The 18,255-nt window shown below is 47.0% G+C and overlaps 1 protein-coding gene across 1 annotated transcript in view; it reads right to left on the reverse strand.

Annotated features, from left to right (window-relative positions):
• Positions 1-1,887: 1,887 nt before the first annotated feature.
• ACO1 (aconitase 1) overlaps positions 1,888-18,255 on the reverse strand; it is a 55,376-nt gene continuing 39,008 nt past the window's right edge. Inside the window, exons 13-21 of the mRNA XM_081893979.1 lie at positions 14,578-14,662; positions 13,497-13,653; positions 11,927-12,051; positions 10,456-10,560; positions 8,969-9,111; positions 8,006-8,153; positions 6,315-6,437; positions 3,988-4,173; positions 1,888-2,523 (exon numbers count right to left, since the gene is read on the reverse strand). Coding sequence (XP_081750105.1) covers positions 2,410-2,523; positions 3,988-4,173; positions 6,315-6,437; positions 8,006-8,153; positions 8,969-9,111; positions 10,456-10,560; positions 11,927-12,051; positions 13,497-13,653; positions 14,578-14,662 — 1,186 coding nt within the window. The 3' untranslated portion in view covers positions 1,888-2,409. The remainder of the gene's footprint in view (positions 2,524-3,987; positions 4,174-6,314; positions 6,438-8,005; positions 8,154-8,968; positions 9,112-10,455; positions 10,561-11,926; positions 12,052-13,496; positions 13,654-14,577; positions 14,663-18,255) is intronic.

Consider the following 18,255-nt stretch of genomic DNA (forward strand, 5'->3'; position numbering starts at 1 on the left):
GGCCCGCAGACAGTCCAGGAATCGGCATGTTTTTACATGAATAGAATGTGTCCTTTTATTTAAAATGCACCTCTGGGTTATTTGCGGGGCCTGCCTGGTGTGTTTACATGAGTAGAATGTGTGCTTTTATTTAAAATGCATTTCTGGGTTATTTGTGGGGCATAGGGATTTGTTCTTTTTTTTCCTTTTCAAAATATCGTCCAGCCTCCCACATGGTCTGAGGGACAGTGGACCGGCCCCCTGCTGAAAAAGTTTGCTGGCCCCTGGTAGTATTTGGCCATTTTAACTTAATGGATCATTCAGAATGCTACTCCTAACCAAAAACATGATTCACTGTACCTTAGGGTCTTCTATTTCAACCAAATACAAATATACGTTATGACAGGAAGTCTCAAATCCAAAGTAAAACTATTTTCTGTCAGGAAATGAACACAGATTCGAGTTGCTTTTTGAAATGGAATTTAGCTTTTGTTAATGGCTCCCATGTCTCCCAACTTTTATTCACCTTTGACGTGTCTCAGCTGATCTTGACGGTATCAACATCTAACATGAATGCATAGCTCATCGTATCAAGAGTTTTGTCTAATGAAGTTGTCCATGCTCTGGTGACCTGTCTGCGCCGCTGTGAGGCCGCCCTTAAAAATGGTCTGGAGGCTGTGGCTAGTGCAGAATTTGGCTGATGGGATGGTAAGTGGGGCAGGCCCAAGACGACTGCAGGGGGTTGGACTAGATGACTCGTGGGTTCCCTCCCAACTCTACAATTCTACGATTCTATAATTCTACAACTGTGTGTCACTGATCTACAGAACTACATTGGTTACCAGTGAGCTATTGGGCCCAACTTCAGGTATTATTATTATTATTATTTGTACCCCGCCCATCTGGGTTTCCCCAGCCACTCTGGGTGGCTTCCAACAAAATGTCACACATTAAAAACTTCCCTGATGTCTTCTAAATGTCAGGTAGTTTATCTCTTTGACATCTGATGGGAGGATGTTCCACAGGGTGGGTGCCACTACTGAGAAGGCCCTCTGCCTGGTTCCCTGTAACTTGGTTTCTCGCAGTGAGGGAACCACCAGAAGGCCCTCGGAGGTGGACCTGTGTCCGGGCTGAGCGACGGGGGTGGAGACGCTCCTTCAGGTATACTGGACCGAGGCCATTTAGGGCTTTAAAGGTCAGCACCAACACTTTGAATTGTGCTCGGAAACGTACTGGGAGCCGGAGCCAATGTAGGTCTTTCAAGACGGGTGTTATGTGGTCTCGGCGGCTGTCATCAGTCTAGCTGCCACATATCAGTACCAGAGTACCAAGCTTGGGACCAAAGTACTTAAAAGATTAACTTCCGCTGTATCAACCACCTCGGGCCCCATGATTAGCACAGGCCCTGTTTGTGCTGCTGCCAGGGCCTTTTGGGTGGTTTCCCCACCCAATTTGTGGAATGCCCTTTCTAGTGAAGCAGCATCAGTAAGTTTTAGGAAATTTAAAAACATTCCGGTCTACCCAGGCATTTGATTGTTGAAAGTCCTGTCCTTGGCAACCCTGAAATTATTAATTTTAAGAGGAGGTGAATGTTTTTGGAAGGTTTAATTGCATTGCTTTAGTATCAACATGGTTGCTGCACTAGATTCCTTTGGAGGAAGTTGTGAGATAGATATTTAATAACTATTGCAGCTGCAACATGGATATAAATCCAATTTTCATTGGCACAAAATTGGAAGGGTTTTTGTCTGTGTGTGGAAACACTACTCATTCAGCATCATGCCACTGAAAAACTCTGTTTATATTTTGAACCGGCCTATACACACTGCTTAGTAAACTTAAGCTCAGAAACCAAAATCCACAATATATAAAAACAGGCTTTTAAAAAAAAGAGAGAGGTGAAAACAGTTTTTTTGAAAATAGATTAAATTTTATTATAAATGGTCTTTCATTCTCCCTGCACCTCACACATGATCACAGGAGAGAGCACTCACCCTCTCATATATAAGAGCTAAGCCATTTAATAATTTTAGCAGTATTAGATTTTCAAGGGAAATGATTAACTCTTTCAACAGATATGAGACCATCATACTTGATAATTTCATCTCTCAGGCACATGGAACAAAAAACAACTGTCTGTTATTATATGAAATATTGAAGAAGCTAAGGGTAAGCCCTGTGTTAATCAGAATTTCTTATTCTACTCACCCACACAAAATAAGGTACTGGAGGCAGGATGAGGTCAATGGTGGTCGGGTGGTCAAGGCATCTAGGCTCCCATTCTAATGTTTGTAAAAATACCACCTTGAAACACAACCAACACAGGTTTTAGACAATACTTGTGTAGCTTCCCCACAATTACTGGGAATTTCTCATCACGAAAAGGCAGATTTCATGATAACTGGACAGTGGCACGGTTGCATTTTGAGACTAGGCGGCCATTTTGCGAATCATATAGTTCAAGATGCCGCCATTACGGAAATAGGTGAGCTCCACATCCGTGTCAAACCTCATGGTGGCTTGGAAGGTTTTCCCTGTATCCAGCTGTTGAAAGGAGAGAGATATATATATATAAAGCATCAGCAAACAGTGCTCAATATCTCCCTCTCAAAAGAAAAAAGGTACGTGGGCCACACCACGATTTCAAGCCCTTGCCCCTTGCAGCCCAGTTGAGATGTAGCAATCCTAGTTCAGACTGGGAACAAGCTATGTGCCCCCCCATGGCCCACCCATGCCTTGGTTGAGGGCAAAGCAATCCTTTTTCCTTAAGCCAATTTCCATGTTCCAGCTGATTAAAGAAACTAAGCTTGAAAGCTCTCCCCAACCCAGACCCTCCAGGCTCAACGATGATGCCCAACGCTGAAGCAGCTGCCCAACACATGTGATCTAGCTCAGTCGGTAGAGCATGAGACTCTTAATTCCAAGGTCATGGGTTTGAGTCCCACGTTCGGCAAAAAGATTCCCCCCAGGGTCCCTTCCAACGCTACAATTCCATGATTCTACCCATTCGTACTAGGTAAAGGTAAAGGAACCCCTGACAGTTAGCTCCAGTCATGGACGACTCTGGGGTTGCGGCCCTCATCTCGCTTTACTGGCCGAGGGAGCCGGCATACAGCGTCTGGGTCATGTGGCCAGCATGACTAAGCCGCTTCTGGTGAACCAGAGCAGCGCACAGAAATGCCATTTACCTTCCCACCACAGTGGTACCTATTTATCTACTTGCACTTTGACATGCTTTCGAACTGCTAGGTTGGCAGGAGCAGGGACTGAGCAACGGGAGCTCACCCCATTCGGGGATTCGAACCGCCAACCTTCTGATTGGCAAGTCCTAGGCTCTGTGGTTTAACCCACAGCGCCACCCGCATACTACACCTCCCCATAATAAATAGTAACAATTTTAAGGCTCCGATTCCATCTTTCTGCTCTAGCCTCCATGGTATGAAGAAGCTGTGACTTTTCTGATCAAATAAGGTTAAAGGTAAAGGACCCTTGGACTGTTAAGTCCAGTCAAAGGCGACTATGGGGTTGCAGTGCTCATCTCACTTTCAACTGGAGGTAGCCAGTCTTTGTCCGCAGGCAGCTTTCCGTGTCATGTGGCCAGCATGACTAAACCGCTTCTGGCGCAATGGGACACCATGACGGAAAACAGAGTGCATGGAAACACTGTTTACCTTCTCACCACAGTGGTACCTATTTATCTACTTGCACTGGTGTGTTTTTGAACTGTTAGGTTGGCAGGAACTGAGACAGAGCAATGGGAGCTCACCCCATCTCGCAGATTCGAACGCCAACCTTCCGATCAGCAAGTCCAAGAGGCTCAGTGGTTTAGACCACAGCGCCACCCGCATCCCTTGATCAAATAAACACAGCACTGTTCATGTGTGATGCAGAAGTGGCAATCAAACTTGTGGGACTTGGGACCCCACTTGGTATACTTTAAGGCGACATGATATCAATGGGCTTGTTGCTTATTGCCTACACCACATTGTCGCCCATGGAATCTCTTACTTTGATCTGGACGTTCATTCTGGGCACTATCGACTCGGGAATGATGATTGTGTAGCGTTCCCGCCCCGTCAGCCCAAGACTATTGGCATCCTCTCCAGGCAAATACTGCAAAGGAATCACTCCCATTCCCACGAGATTACTGCGGTGGATCCGCTCGTAGCTCTCTGCGAGGACAGCTTTGATGCCCTGAAAAACACACACAGAGAGAGAAAGCACATGGGTAACAACCACTTATGTGTTAGATGACTGGCGGATGTAGCCGCTGGGTCTGACGGTGGCCTCTGATAGCTGAGACACTAGTTGGGGACTGGCTCTGAATCCATCAGATAATAATAATAATAATAATAATAATAATAATAATAATAATAATTATTATTTATTATTTATACCCTGCCCATCTGGCTGGGTCCCCCCAGCCACTCTGAGCGGCCTTCAACAAAACAGCAAAATACAATAACCTATTAAACATTAAAAGCTTCCCTAAACAGGGCTGCCTTTAGATGTCTTCTAAAAGTTTGGTAGTTATTTTTCTCTTTGACAACTGGTAGGAGGGTGTTCCACAGGGAGGGCGCCACTACCGAGAAGGCCCTCTGCCTGGTTCCCTGTAACTTGACTTCTCGCAGTGAGGGAACCACTAGAAGGCCCTTGGAGCTGGACCTCAGTGTCCGGGCAGAACGATGGTGGTGGAGACGCTCCTTCAGGTATACTGGACTGAGGCCGTTTAGGGCTTTAAAGGTCAGCACCAACACTTTGAATTGTGCTTGGAAACGTACTGGGAGCCAGTGTAGGTCTTTCAGGACTGGTATTATATGGTGTCAGCGGCCACTCCCAGTCCCCAGTCTAGCTGCCACATTCTGGATTAGTTGTAGTTTCCGGGTCACCTTCAAATGTAGCCCCAGATAGAGCGCATTGCAGTAGTCCAAGCGAGAGATAACCAGAGCATGCACCACTCTGGCGAGACAGAACCCAGGCTGATTCAGCTCTGTCTTCTCCCTGCCCTTGGAACAACCCATTTTGAAGTCTGCTGCATGTTTGAGGGAAGAAGAGAGATTGGTCGCACCCAGCAGGTGCTTAGCTGGCAGGAGACTCACTCAGTGCCACCCCCACCCCCACCCCCACCCCAAAACTTGCATAAGGGTTTTCATCTTTGCATGGTTAACCTAAAGCAGGCATGTCCAACTCCCAAGAGACTGCAATCTACTCCCACTACAAAAAAACTGGCAGTGATCTACCCACTGAATTGACCTTTGCGGGGGGGAAGGTTTTACCAAAGTTGTCGAACTTCACCCAGGGACGGGGTGTCCTAAAGCATGACTGACCTAAAGCATTTGCAAATATATCTTTTATTCCCAGTTTGTGCATTGTGGCCGATTGCAAAGTTCTCTTGGGTAAAGTTCTCAACAGGCATTTATAACCAGTTTCCAAAATGCCACTAACTGCCATTATATATTCATTTAACACACACACAGAATTTAAGATCAAATTTAAATCCAGCCTTGCATTTGCAGAGTTCAAAAAGTTAGTAATTGTGCAGAGAAATGCAACTCTCTTTGGATACTGCAGTTCAAACACAACTTTTTGTTCCTTATCTTCTCTTTGGCAGCAAGCATTTCAGAACCACGGATAGCAATGAGGTACAGTGGACGCTCGGGTTGCGAACGTGATCTGTGCGGGAGGCAGATTCGCAACCTGCAGCTTTCACAACCCACAGTGCAGAGTCTGCGCACGCGTAGGTTGTGATTCGGTGCTTCTGTGCATGCGCAAAGTGTGATTTAGCGCTCCTGCGCATGCACAACCTCCGAAACCCAGAGGTAACCCGTTCTGGTACTTCCAGGTTTCGGCTGGTCCGTAACTCAAAAAAACACACAACTTGAAGCGTCTGTAACCCAACATATGACTGTACTGTTAAGTTATGTGAAGGTTTAAAGGCAGCCATTTTTCTTTTCTTTCTTTTTTTAATAACTTTTTTATTCAAAATTAAAACAAAACATATTATCCAGAAACATATCATCCTTATTTCCCCCCCCCATTTTTCCTCCCCCCACAGAACCCACCCACCACCCGACTTCCCTCAGTTCCAGTCTTTGATTTCTCTAAAAATGCTGTTTTCTGCATGTTACACAGTTGTATAGATCCTCAAACTATTTAGCTGATTAGTATCAATAAAAGGTTTGTGAATGTTTATTCAAAAAAGGCTGCCATTTTTCAAAACACCAAGATCGGATATGGCCAAACTTTGGTGCAATATTTAGCTGTGGGGCATTGCTTGCAGCAGACAGCTGAACACAGGATACCCCCCTTCACCATCCCAAACGCAGACCACTCACCAGCAGAAAAGGCCCTTTCGCAGCCCAGTCTCGGGAGCTCCCGGAGCCGTACTCCTTGCCAGCCAGCACAATAAGTGGGAGGCCTGCTTGCTGGTACCTCTCGGAAGCATCAAACACGTCGAGCTGTAAGCACACAGGGGAACTGATGTGCACGGGAAGAGCAATGAAACACTGCCCAACACTTTCATGCCTAGAGCAAACTAAGCCTCATAAATCACCCAATGATTTGGAGGTAAAAAATAATACTGTTCACTGCAGAATTAAGTTAAAAACAAAGCAGGGTTAAGTCGCATCACGAAAATCCAAGAAAGCAAAAGTTATTTGAGATGCTTAGTTGGCTGCGTGGAACCCTGAACACATAGGCTTTCCCTTCAAAGAAGAGGCATACCGTATTTTTTGCTCCATAAGACACACTTTTTCCCTCCTAAAAAGTAAGGGGAAATGTGTGTGTGTGTTATGGAGTGAATGCAGGGGGGAGGCAGGCAGGAAAAGCCCCCAAGAGCTGCACACCAGCTCCGCGTGCCTCTTGCGGGCTTTTCCCCAGGAGGGAGAAGGGACTGACGCAGCTAGTCAGTCCCTACTCCCTCCTCGTAGAAAAGCCCGCAGGAGCTGCGAGCTCCTTAAAGGATGTGTGGCTCCTGTGGGCTTTTGTGGGAGGTGGGGGAATTGCCATAGCTGCATGCAGCCTCTCCGGCTGGAGAGGTTGCGCGCGGCTAAAGAAGCCAAGACAGAGAGCGGGATCCATCTGGCCGGAGAGGCTGCACGCAGCGATGGCACAAGCCAAGACAACCAGCGGGATGGATCCCGCTCGCTGTCTTGGCTTCTTTGCTCTTTGGGGCAAGGGGGGGGGGACCTGGGCTTCCCCCGGCAGCCCTGAGAAGCTCTGGGAGAAGCGGACTGGTTTTTCCCCCTTAATTTCCCCCTCTAAAAACTAGGTGCGCCTTATGGTCCAGTGTGCCTTATGGAGCGAAAAATATGGTGATTCGAGTCTCCCTCCAATTACCATTCCTGTACTTGGAGGGCTAAAAGTGAGAAAGCTTTAAAGCACTGGTGAGCAACCATGAAGCCCCCACCCCACCTTTCAAAGCTGTTGCGTTCTTCGATCGCATCATTTCCTATACATTCCTCCCCCTGCCTTGACCCTCTTGATTGTGTGTTTAGAATAGCAGCACACTAAAGCCAGAAAGGAATCGCTCTCACTTGATTTCCATAACATTAGCTATACTGATCAGCTGTAGTACCCCCCCCCCCAAAAAAAACACACACCTCTGTATACTTATTTGAATGCAACTCCATCAAACCCAGTGGGGATTATTTCTGAGTTAGCCCGTACAGGATTGGGAACATTAATGTGATACGGCTAAAGTGAAAATTAAAGCACAGTGGTCTTTATTCCACACTGGTTAATCCAGGACACATTTTGCATCTGGCTCCACCTACTCCTGTCCTCCCCACAATAGATTACTCTCCAGGGGAAGTGGCGCTCAAGAGATAAAAAGCTTGCCCACGCCCAGCGCGTTTTTTCACCTCTCAGGTGGCAGTCCTTGCCATTTTAAGAGAACGAGACAAGTTTGTGGTGAGTTCCAGCACCCCTTTTTCTAGAAAAATAGCACTGCCTGCCCCTGTGTTTCAAACGGGGGGGTCATCCTGTTTCAGACAGCCCCGAGGTGGATGCAGACAAGAATACTCACAGTTTCATCAGACGGGAAGTGGATAGTTTGCGGGGCCTGCTTGTTGAGAAATTTGTTCAGCAGGCGTATGTTTGCAAACGTTCCCCTAGCCATGACGGCGTCGTTGCCCCGGCGCGAACCATACGAGTTGAACTCTCTGGGAGTTAGGCTAGCAAGACAAAAAGAAGGCAACCCTCAGATGTATGAGCTGGAAGGCTGCGCAGTTAACTAAAAGGAACCTGAAACATTCACCTCTGCAACTTGTGGCCAGGGTGACTCAGTTTTTTTATTTCTGGCTTTCAAAAATACCTCCCCCAGCAGCCTGTGCAGACAGTTCAAGCCAAAATAAAATATAATAATAATAATAATAATAATAATAATAATAATAATAATAATAATTTATTTATACCCCGCCCATCTGACTGGGTTTCCCCAGCCACTCTGGGCGGCTTCCAACAAAGTATTAAAATACAGTAGTATGTTAAACATTAAAAGCTTCCCTAAAGAGGGCTGCTTTCAGATGTGGATCAGGGTGGCCCCCCCCCCCCGGATTTTTGAACCCCGATTTGAACCCGGATCAGCCGATGGCCAGTGTGAAGGGAGGATGGGAGCTGAAGTCCAAAAAGAACCTGGAGTGTTGCAGGTTATTATGGAACAGTGAAGTGGAATGAGAGGGAAGTGAGGGGGGAATCATAGAACTGTCAAGTTGTAAAGGCCACGGGAGGTCATCTAATCCAAACCCTTGCAATGCAGGAATCTTTTGCCCAAAGTGGGACTTGAACCCACAACCCTGCGATTAAGAGCCTCATGCTCTACCAACTAAGCTAGGAAAATAATAACACTAGGCCTTTGAACCTCCTGGTGTTGAAATACAACTCCTATCATCCTTGCCCATTGGCCATTCTTGCTGGAGCAGATGGACGTTGATTTAAGGACATCTGATCTAAGGACACACAGAGAGAAAAGCTTTTATGCTTGACTCACCCTCTGCTGGTTAAATAACGAGCAGCTGGGCTGTTTCTTGCTATGTTCCCAGCAGGAGAGATATGATCCGTGGTCACTGAGTCACCAAGGTTGAGCAGGACGTAGGCGTCAACTATGGATTTCAGTGGCGGGAGCTCCAAAGTCTGAGAGAACACCACACAAAAGTAGTTATTTAAAAACAAACACATGGGTGTGTTTTTTAAGCATCACCTGTACAAATCTGCAACTACTACCTTCATCCAAATTATAAAAAAAAAACCCTCGATAGGCTTCATCAAATCTGGAAAACCAAACTAGGTGTGACGACTCGCTTTTCTGCTCAGGGTATTTTTCAGAATTCTATTTGTGCAAAAAGTAGACAGATGCACTGCCTCTGTTTCGGATGATTAGGGTGCAAGTGCCATTGCTTATGTAGCCTTTGTGGCATTGTCCATAGACAACAGGAAGGTATCAGCAGGAACCTCAAGGTTTGCAGAAAAACAAACATCTCTTAATTAGGGTGCGGAGGGCAGAATGCTATGGGTGGCTCAATGCGGACTGAGCATGTTGAAAATGCTGACTTGACTGTTGGGGGTTAACAACAGAACATAGTGTCTGGAATCTAGAGCAGTAAGGTAAAGGTAAAGGGACCCCTGACCATTAGGTCCAGTCGTGACCGACTCTGGGGTTGTGGCGTTCATCTCGCTTTACTGGCCGAGTGAGCCAGTGTACAGCTTCCGGGTCATGTGGCCAGCATGACTAAGCCACTTCTGGAGAACCAGAGCAGCGCACAGAAACGCCGTTTACCTTCCTGCCGGGGTGGTTCCTATTTATCTATTTGCACTTTGACGTGCTTTCGAACTGCTAGGTGGGCAGGAGCAGGGACCGAGCAATGGGAGCTCACCCCGTCGTGGGGATTCAAACTGCCAACCTTCTGATCGGCAAGTCCTAGGCTCTATGGTTTAACCCACAGCGCCACCTACGTCCTTAAGTGTTTCTTGGAGGGACACAATTCTGCTATACATAAAGGCATGCTTATTGCGGTCCATAAGTTCTGCCTACCAAGTATTTTCTGTTCTGAAATACACAGCTCCACTTGCGTCCCAGAATCTGGAATCTAGAGCAGTAGGACCCCACAAAACAACATTTTGTTGCAGCACTCACTGGAAAGACTGCATTTTTATATTGTTGTAACCTGCCCTGGGAGCTTATGGTGAAGGGCAGGGAAGAAGTAAAATGAAATGTGCGGCCTCAGAATGGGGCTACTCAACACAGCCTGACTCATGTGCTGTTCTTAAGCATGAGCATAACTACAGAATAGGGCTCTCTTGAGGCATGAGAATTGTTCTTAAAAGTTCATTTCAAGGTGCATTTCAGAGCATTCTTGGAGAAAGACAGTCTGCAAGGCTTCTATCATTGTTAAAACTAGCTGAAAGGGGGGAAAAGTCATTCTCAATCTGTCCAGTAAAATCTACCCAAGTAAACAAAGGGAAGTGAGACATACTTACCAGATTTTCAAAAAATGGAGGTGATTTAATATATGTGGATTTGGGGTCCCAAGCATATAGCTTGTCTGCTGGAACATCTAACGCATTCCAAGCTTTGTTTACTGTCTGCAAGAAAGAAGGGAAAAAAGAATAGAAAACAAACCTTTATAGGGTGCAACATTTTAAATATATACCTTCCAGTATGTAAAAAGTGGGCTAAAGAGGCTATCTAATACAGGTTGGGAAACCTGAACCACAGTTGCCTGGAAATCTGCTTGATAACCCTCAGCAAATATAGCAAAGAGCTAGAATCTTAGGATCACCAAAGCCATTTTGCCATGAGCTCTGCTTCTGAGGAGCAACTGCCTCTTTTTTCATGTGAATTGCAACAGTACAAACTAAGTTCCTTGGATTCACAGATGGTCACTATTTTTTTCTGGAGGGACTGGAGTGCATACTGAAAACTGAGCTTTGCACAATTGAAGGAGTGAAAAGCGCTCTGTCGCCCCAGTGCAACAAATCCATTTTATGAAAGGCGAAACACTACCAGCCTTTTTGCAGGTAGGAAAGTGATGGGGAAATCCACTGAAAAGTGTGGGGTGAACAAATGATTAATGGGAAGATGCATGCACAACCCTCAAGCAAATCAGGATGAATGTTCATTGTTGTAAAACTGTGCCGTAAGCAAATCAGAACAGATGCTTAATAAAGATTGGACATAGGTCTATTCTTTGCATAAGCTTTGTGCAAGCAAATCAGAGTGAATGCTCAATGAACAGATTGTCTGGAGAAGCCTAAAATCCTTTCTCCTATTCAGAATCAGCCCAGCCGTTTCTCCCCAGAGATGCCCTCGCCCAAGTAATTAGCAGCAAAAAACGCCATCTGGCTGTGTTGGGCTTCCAGAGGGCAAGGATGGTGTTAACAGTTTGCAAGGACGGGCAAAAAATGTCCTACTCAGCAGGAGAACATTACCTCAATATTGCTCCATGTTTTTCGTTTTCGTTCCTTGAGGCAACCTTGAAGTAAATTAGGGGTGGGGATACTCCCTACTAATAAAGTAAAATAAAAGGAACTGGAAAATCCAAATCCCTCACCATGAACAATTTATTCCTGCGGCTCGCAGAAATCACACACTTTTAGACAATTCTGCCATTTTAACTATTTGGGAACATTTATTCTGGGGTTGCTAATGATAGGGAGGAAGAAGGAAGCCCTGTAATACTATAATATTAATGAAAGTCAAAGGAATTTGAAGCTGGAACCCAATCTTGCATTCTGCACCAGCCTAATATTTGTTAACAACACTTTATTGTAGTCCTGGGCAGACATTAACCCGAGGAACCACTCTTCCTACAATTAAAAATTGGGATTACATTAAACATCTATACAAAACATTTAGGCAAAGCATGTATTTATAACGTATTTAAAACATCTGCTGAGATCAAAAGCCATAAATAATGCAAATGCTCTATGTATTAACGCCACATGTTACCTCTATTTTCTGGTAGACCTCTTTAAACATCCCTGGAATGACATACTGGCGCTCAACAGCTTGGATCTCATCCCTCATGGGCCAAATGTCTCTTAAAAAGATCTTCTTCCCTTGTGCGTTTACACCTGTAAGAAAGTAAAGTACGCAGGCGATAAACTAGGGAGGAAGCATTCCAAAAATGCTGTGTGTACACAGCACACGGCCACTTCAATAAACACCTACATTTCTTGGAAACTTGATATGGATTTGGCATATGGAAGGTAAACAAGACCCATTAAAACACAGGCACTCTTATGGATCCTGACCTTTAAAGTGAATTACATAAAAAGTGCTTCACAGACTGGAGCCAGAGGACTTGACATATCATCTCTTCCTCTATGTACTTGCCTGTGCCCTGAGATAATAAACAGAGACCTTTCTCTGGGTGCCCCACCAGCTGGGAAACCACAGGTAGTGATGAAGAAAGGGTCTCCTCGGCACTTGGTACCTGGGTTTTGCTCTCTGATAATATTATTTTGCTGCCTGTTTTTTCATTTCTTTAAGTAATTGTTCTGAGTGCTGTTTTTGTATTGTATTTATTGATTTTGTGATTTCGTCTTTTGCTATTTCTTTGCATAGCACCCGGAGAACAGCAGCCACTGAGCAACTAATCAAAGCTGGTTGTTGTTGTTGTTTAGTTGTTTAGTCGTGTCCAACTCTTTGTGACCCCATGGACCAGAGCACGCCAGGCACTCCTGTCTTCCACTGCCTCCTGCACTTTGGTCAAACTCATGCTGGTAGCTTCAAGAACACTATCCACCCATCTCGTCCTCTGTCGTCCCCTTCTCCTTGTGCCCTCCATCTTTCCCAACATCAGGGTCTTTTCCAGGGAGTCTTCTCTTCTCATGAGGTGGCCAAAGTATTGGAGCCTCAGCTTCAGGATCTGTCCTTCCAGTGAGCACTCAGGGCTGATTTCCTTCAGAATGGATAGGTTTGATCTTCTTGCAGTCCATGGGACTCTCAAAAGTCTCCTCCAGCACCAGAATTCAAAAGCATCAGTTCTTCATCCTTCTTTATGACCCAGCTCTCACTTCCATACATCACTACTGGGAAAACCATAGCTTTAACTATACGGACCTTTGTCGGCAAGGTGATGTCTCTGCTTTTTAAGATGCTGTCTAGGTTTGTCATTGCTTTTCTCTCAAGAAGCAGGCGTCTTTTAATTTCGTGGCTGCTGTCACCATCTGCAGTGATCATGGAGCCCAAGAAAGTAAAATCTCTCACTGCCTCCATTTCTTCCCCTTCTATTTGCCAGGAGGTGATGGGACCAGTGGCCATGATCTTCGTTTTTTTGATGTTGAGCTTCAGGCCATATTTTGCACTCTCCTCTTTCACCCTCATTAAAAGGTTCTTTAATTCCTCCTCACTTTCTGCCATCAAGGTTGTGTCATCTGCATATCTGAGGTTGTTGATATTTCTTCCGGCAATCTTAATTCCGGCTAGGGATTCATCCAGCCCAGCCTTTCGCATGATCAAAGCTGGTAGATACACAAAATTAAAAGGGTTCATTATTCCCCAAGCGATGCCTTACCTAGAGGTTCCTTCTCAAAGTCAATCCTTATGGTTCCTGCAATGGCATATGCTATTACCAATGGTGGGGAGGCCAGGTAGTTGGCACGAGTATTGGGGTGGACACGGCCCTCAAAGTTTCTGTTTCCAGAGAGGACGCCCACAGCTACAAGGTCTCCCTGTGCAGAGGGGAAGAAGGGTACAGGATAACACATTTACAAATGCTACAGCTTCTACTTTCTCACATCTAGAAGACCTGAGAATGGGGAGAGAGAGAGGATATCACTGAGCAGTTCACACAGTTCCAGGAAATACCCAACAAAGGCTTTCATGAGCTCTGGATCTGGATCTGAAGCCAAGTTAGCAGGGTCACAAATACTCAACTTCCATCAGAGTGAGATTGAAAAATTCCTAAACTAATTGGTCTAAAAGTCGGATAAATGTAAAATGTAGTAAAACAGACGCTTTCTGAGAACACACACAATGTCCATTGCAAAAGCCTTCTATTCTGTTTGCTGCAAGCCACCAGCAATGCATATTTTTTTAAAAAAAATACAAGTTCCACTGCTATTTCACTTGCACCTAAATCCTACAGACACAAAACCTGGACGTGTGTCAATTAATTTTTATTACCGTGAAAAGACCGGACAACAAAAATAACAACAACAATTTGCTTGCTTGTAGCCAAGCAGGTGGTGTGGTGGTGTAAATCACAGAGCCTAGGGCTTGCCAATCAGAAGGTTGGCGGTTCGAATCCCCGCGACGGGGTGAGCTCCCGTTGTTGAGTCCCTGCTCCTGCCAACCTAGCAGTTCAAAAGCACGTCAAAGTGCAAGTAGATAAATAGGTACCACTCCGGCAGGAAGGTAAACGGAGTTCCATGCACTGCTCTGGTTCGCCAGAAGCGGTTTAGTCATGCTGGCCACATGACCCAGAAGCTGTATGCCGGCTCCCTCGGCTAGTAAAGCGAGATGAGCGCCGCAAACCCAGAGTCAGCCACGACTAGACTTAACCGTCCCTTTACCTATTAGCCATTTGTAACCAAAATGAAAGTCTGTATGTGACATTTCTAACAGCAGGATATGGGGCACGAGACTTGGCTTACCTGTGTAATGGCTTCGACAACTGGTTCTGGCAGAGGCCCGCTGTTGCCAATACATGTCATACATCCATAACCTACCACATCAAACCTGCAGACAGCATGAAACAGGTTCTGTATTTGATGGATATATACACATCTGCATATTAACTATAAAGCATACTGTTTGTCCCCCCCCAAAAAAGAAGAGCACAGTAGGATATGCTTGAGCAGGCAGAACACCTGCAATAGTGCAATGTTGAATTCCACCCTCTGTGGTCAATGTTTCTGCTGGAAAAATCATAACCCCTCTATGTATCCATCTCAGGCCTAGTTTGCACGAATGGAAAATCAGATGGGTCACCATGGGGGGGAAAAATCTCACCTAGACTCCCTTCACATTATAGGTGGGAGTCGAAGGTTCAAGGAGTTTGCTAGCCTGCTCTCCTCTTTGATATGCACAAGAAAGAGAAGGAGGGTTTCATGTTGTTTGTTTGTTTAATGAATATTAATCATGAGACACTTCACCAGATTCGCCACCTCACCTGCCATTTTTATATGGTAGGGCTTAACTATGAATACATCTCAACTACAGTGAAGATGGTATATGTCACGGCCACCCAGGACTGGTCCCAGCTCACAAGAGACCTCACTCCGTTGCAGCTTATTTACAGGAAAAGTTTATTGAAGCTTTCTGCTTCTCATACAGTTCAGCATTGTGGCCGTACGTCTGCCACGTTAGACCGCTGAAGTCCCCTCTGACTCCTCCCCTCTTCCGCACCAACTTAATAGCCTGGCTCTAGACCACCTCTTCCTCTCCTTTCTTTTCCGCAGGGTCTTCCTGCCCCCCTGGGTTCCCTCTCTCCGTGACTCGCCTGAGGCTGAATCCTCTGCCGCCTCTTCCCCCCTCTTTCTGGCTTTAGGGCCGGGCTCCTCCCCTGAGCTCTCTCCACTTCCGCGCGCCTCTACGTTTGAACTTGGCGCGCGTACGTTGCTGCTGACCTTTCTTTCGACCGCTACACCACCCCCTGCTCTGCTCTCCACCCTTTCCGGCTGAACACCCTGCTCCAACCCCCTCTCTCTGTTCTCTCCTAATCCTGCTCCCTCCGAGAGACTGACGACTCCACCCCCTTTACTCCGTTCCGGCTGAGACGTCTCTTGCTTCCTCTGTCTTCCACTGGGCTCCTCTCCGCTTCTCCCTTCTCCTCCCCTTTGCTTGATTAAGGTAACCCCCTTTTGAGAATCCTCTGACTCGCTGCTCAGACTCGTGGATTCCCTCAGAATTCCATCATCTTCTTCCTCATCCTTCTGCCCCTCCTCCCACTCGCTCTCCGTCTCCTCTGTCATCTCCTCCTCTCTCCCAGAAACCCTGACATCCATCCCCCCCTCGAAGCCCCCCCTTCCCCCCTCCCGCTCGCCGGGGACCGGTTGTGGAAACTGCGGCTCTTCGGGGGTAGGCTCAGGATACAGGTCGTCTACGTCAATGTTCTCTGCTGGCAGTTCTGTGTAAGTGTATTCGAAGTCGGGTTCTTCCCCCAAATGCTTCTCAGTCTCTGCTTCCATCGCTACTTCCTCCGGTGCTGCCCGCCAAGGACCTATCAGCCACCTCTTACGCCATTCCTCCTCTGGCTGCTCCTCCCACCAATAAGGGGTTTCCGTGTCCACCCCCGAGCACGATCCCCTGGGCGGGCTTGATTCTGGTGTTCTTTCCTCGGGGGAAGAGAAACCCCTGAACGTGCTATCTGACAATGTGGGTGTGAAAAGCCAGTCATCAAAGTACTCAGCTGGCATGGGTCTATGTGGGAAAAGTGCATGGAACTCTTCTTTCAAAAGGGGTTCGTCATGCAACTGTTGCAGAACCTTGGCTCGAAGATCGTCGGTGGGCACGTAAAGGGCACCCTTACGAGTCAAAAGTCCATCTTGTAATTGAAACTCATCGTTGTGTCGCGACCCTCCGCGTAGCTCCTCCATCTTAGACTGTGCAAACTGATCCCTTTGCAACGCGCGTCGCACCGCGTCCAGGTCGACTGCGATGGTAGCGCACGTCCACGCCTGCGGTGCGAAAATGTGCTTTGCTGCGATTGGAGCTGCTTCCTCCAAGTATTGCGGCTTTCGGGACAGCGCGTCTGCAATAACATTGGAGTCTCCTGGGATGTATTCTATTTTGAAGTCGAAGTCCGCAAAGAACTCCGCCCAGCGCATGTGTCGCTGGGTCTGCAACTTAGCCGTCCGCCAATACTCTAAGTTCTTGTGATCCGTGCGGACCTGCACCGTGTGCTTGGCTCCTATTAAGAAGTGTCGCCACGCTTTGAAAGCTGCATGAATGGCCAACAACTCCCTGTCCCATATGGTATAATTGCGCTCCGCCTTGCTGAGCTTCCGGGAGTAGAACGCACCCGGTCGCCAGTTGCCTTGTGAATCCTCTTGCAAAAGAACGGCCCCAACCGCTCTATCTGACGCATCGGTCTCTACCCGCATGGGTCTGCCGGGATTCACGTGGAGCAGCTGCTCTTCGGAGGCGAAAAGACCTTTAAGCGTCCGGAAGGACCGCTCCGCTTGTTCGGTCCAGACGAACTTCTTCTTCTTGGAACTGAGGGTGTCAGTGATCGCCGCCGTCGCGTTCGCAAAACCTTTAATAAACTTGCGGTAAAAATTGGCAAAGCCGATGAACCTCTGGACCTCTTTCCGATTTCGAGGGCTTTTCCAGTCCAACAGCGCTTGAACCTTAGCCCTGTCCATGGCCAGTCCCTCGTCGGACAACTTGTAGCCAAGGAAATCAACCTCTCTGACATCAAACTGGCACTTTTCCAACTTGGCGTACAGCCTGTGTTCCTTCAGCCTCTGCAGGACCTCCCTCACGTCCTTATCGTGATCCTCCGGCGATTCCGAGAAAATCAGGATATCGTCGAGAAAGCAGACACACTTTTTGTAGAGGAGACCTGCTAGCACGTGGTGCATAAATGCTTGAAAAACGTGGCTGCCATTTTGGAGGCCGAAAGGCATGACTCTGTATTCGTATGTGCCCAGAGGGGTGAACATGGCGGTCTTCCACTCATCTCCTTTCCGGATGCGGATGAGATTGTAAGCTCCACGTAGGTCCAGCTTGGTGAAAATCTTGCCCCTCCTGACGGTCGCTAAAAGGTCGTCAATCTTGGGCATGGGGAAAGCTTTGGGCTTAGTCAAGCTGTTGATGAACCTGTAATCCACTATAAGCCTTTTTTGGGGCGTGTCCTTCTTCTTCACAAAGAAAACAGGGCTGCCTCCCGCTGCTTTAGATTCCTGGATGAAACCTCGCTTGAGGTTATGGTCTATGAACTCCCGAAGCTCTTGCATTTCGTCCTCCGACATGGAGTACAGCTTGGCAGCAGGCAATTGCGCCCCTGGCACTAAATCAATCGCGCAGTCGTAAGGTCTATGAGGCGGCAACTTGTCAGCTTCCTTCTCACAGAAAACCTCCAAGAATTCCTGGTACTTGTGAGGCACTGTTTGCACCATACCCAGATGCAATGGCTGCTCAGCTTCTCCTCCCTGATCGGTCTGAAAGCAATGCTGAGCACAATACGATGAACAAAAGTTGATCTGCCTCTGGTACCACGCAACCGCGGGACTGTGCCTCTCCAGCCAACTCATGCCTAACACGATGGGTGTGTCCGATAAGTGGGTGACATTGAAACTAATAAGCTCTCGATGGTTGCCAATCTGCAT

The sequence above is a fragment of the Podarcis melisellensis genome, assembly GCF_964234715.1.
Source record: "Podarcis melisellensis genome assembly, chromosome: 17".
Classification (NCBI taxonomy): Eukaryota; Metazoa; Chordata; class Lepidosauria; order Squamata; family Lacertidae; genus Podarcis; species Podarcis melisellensis.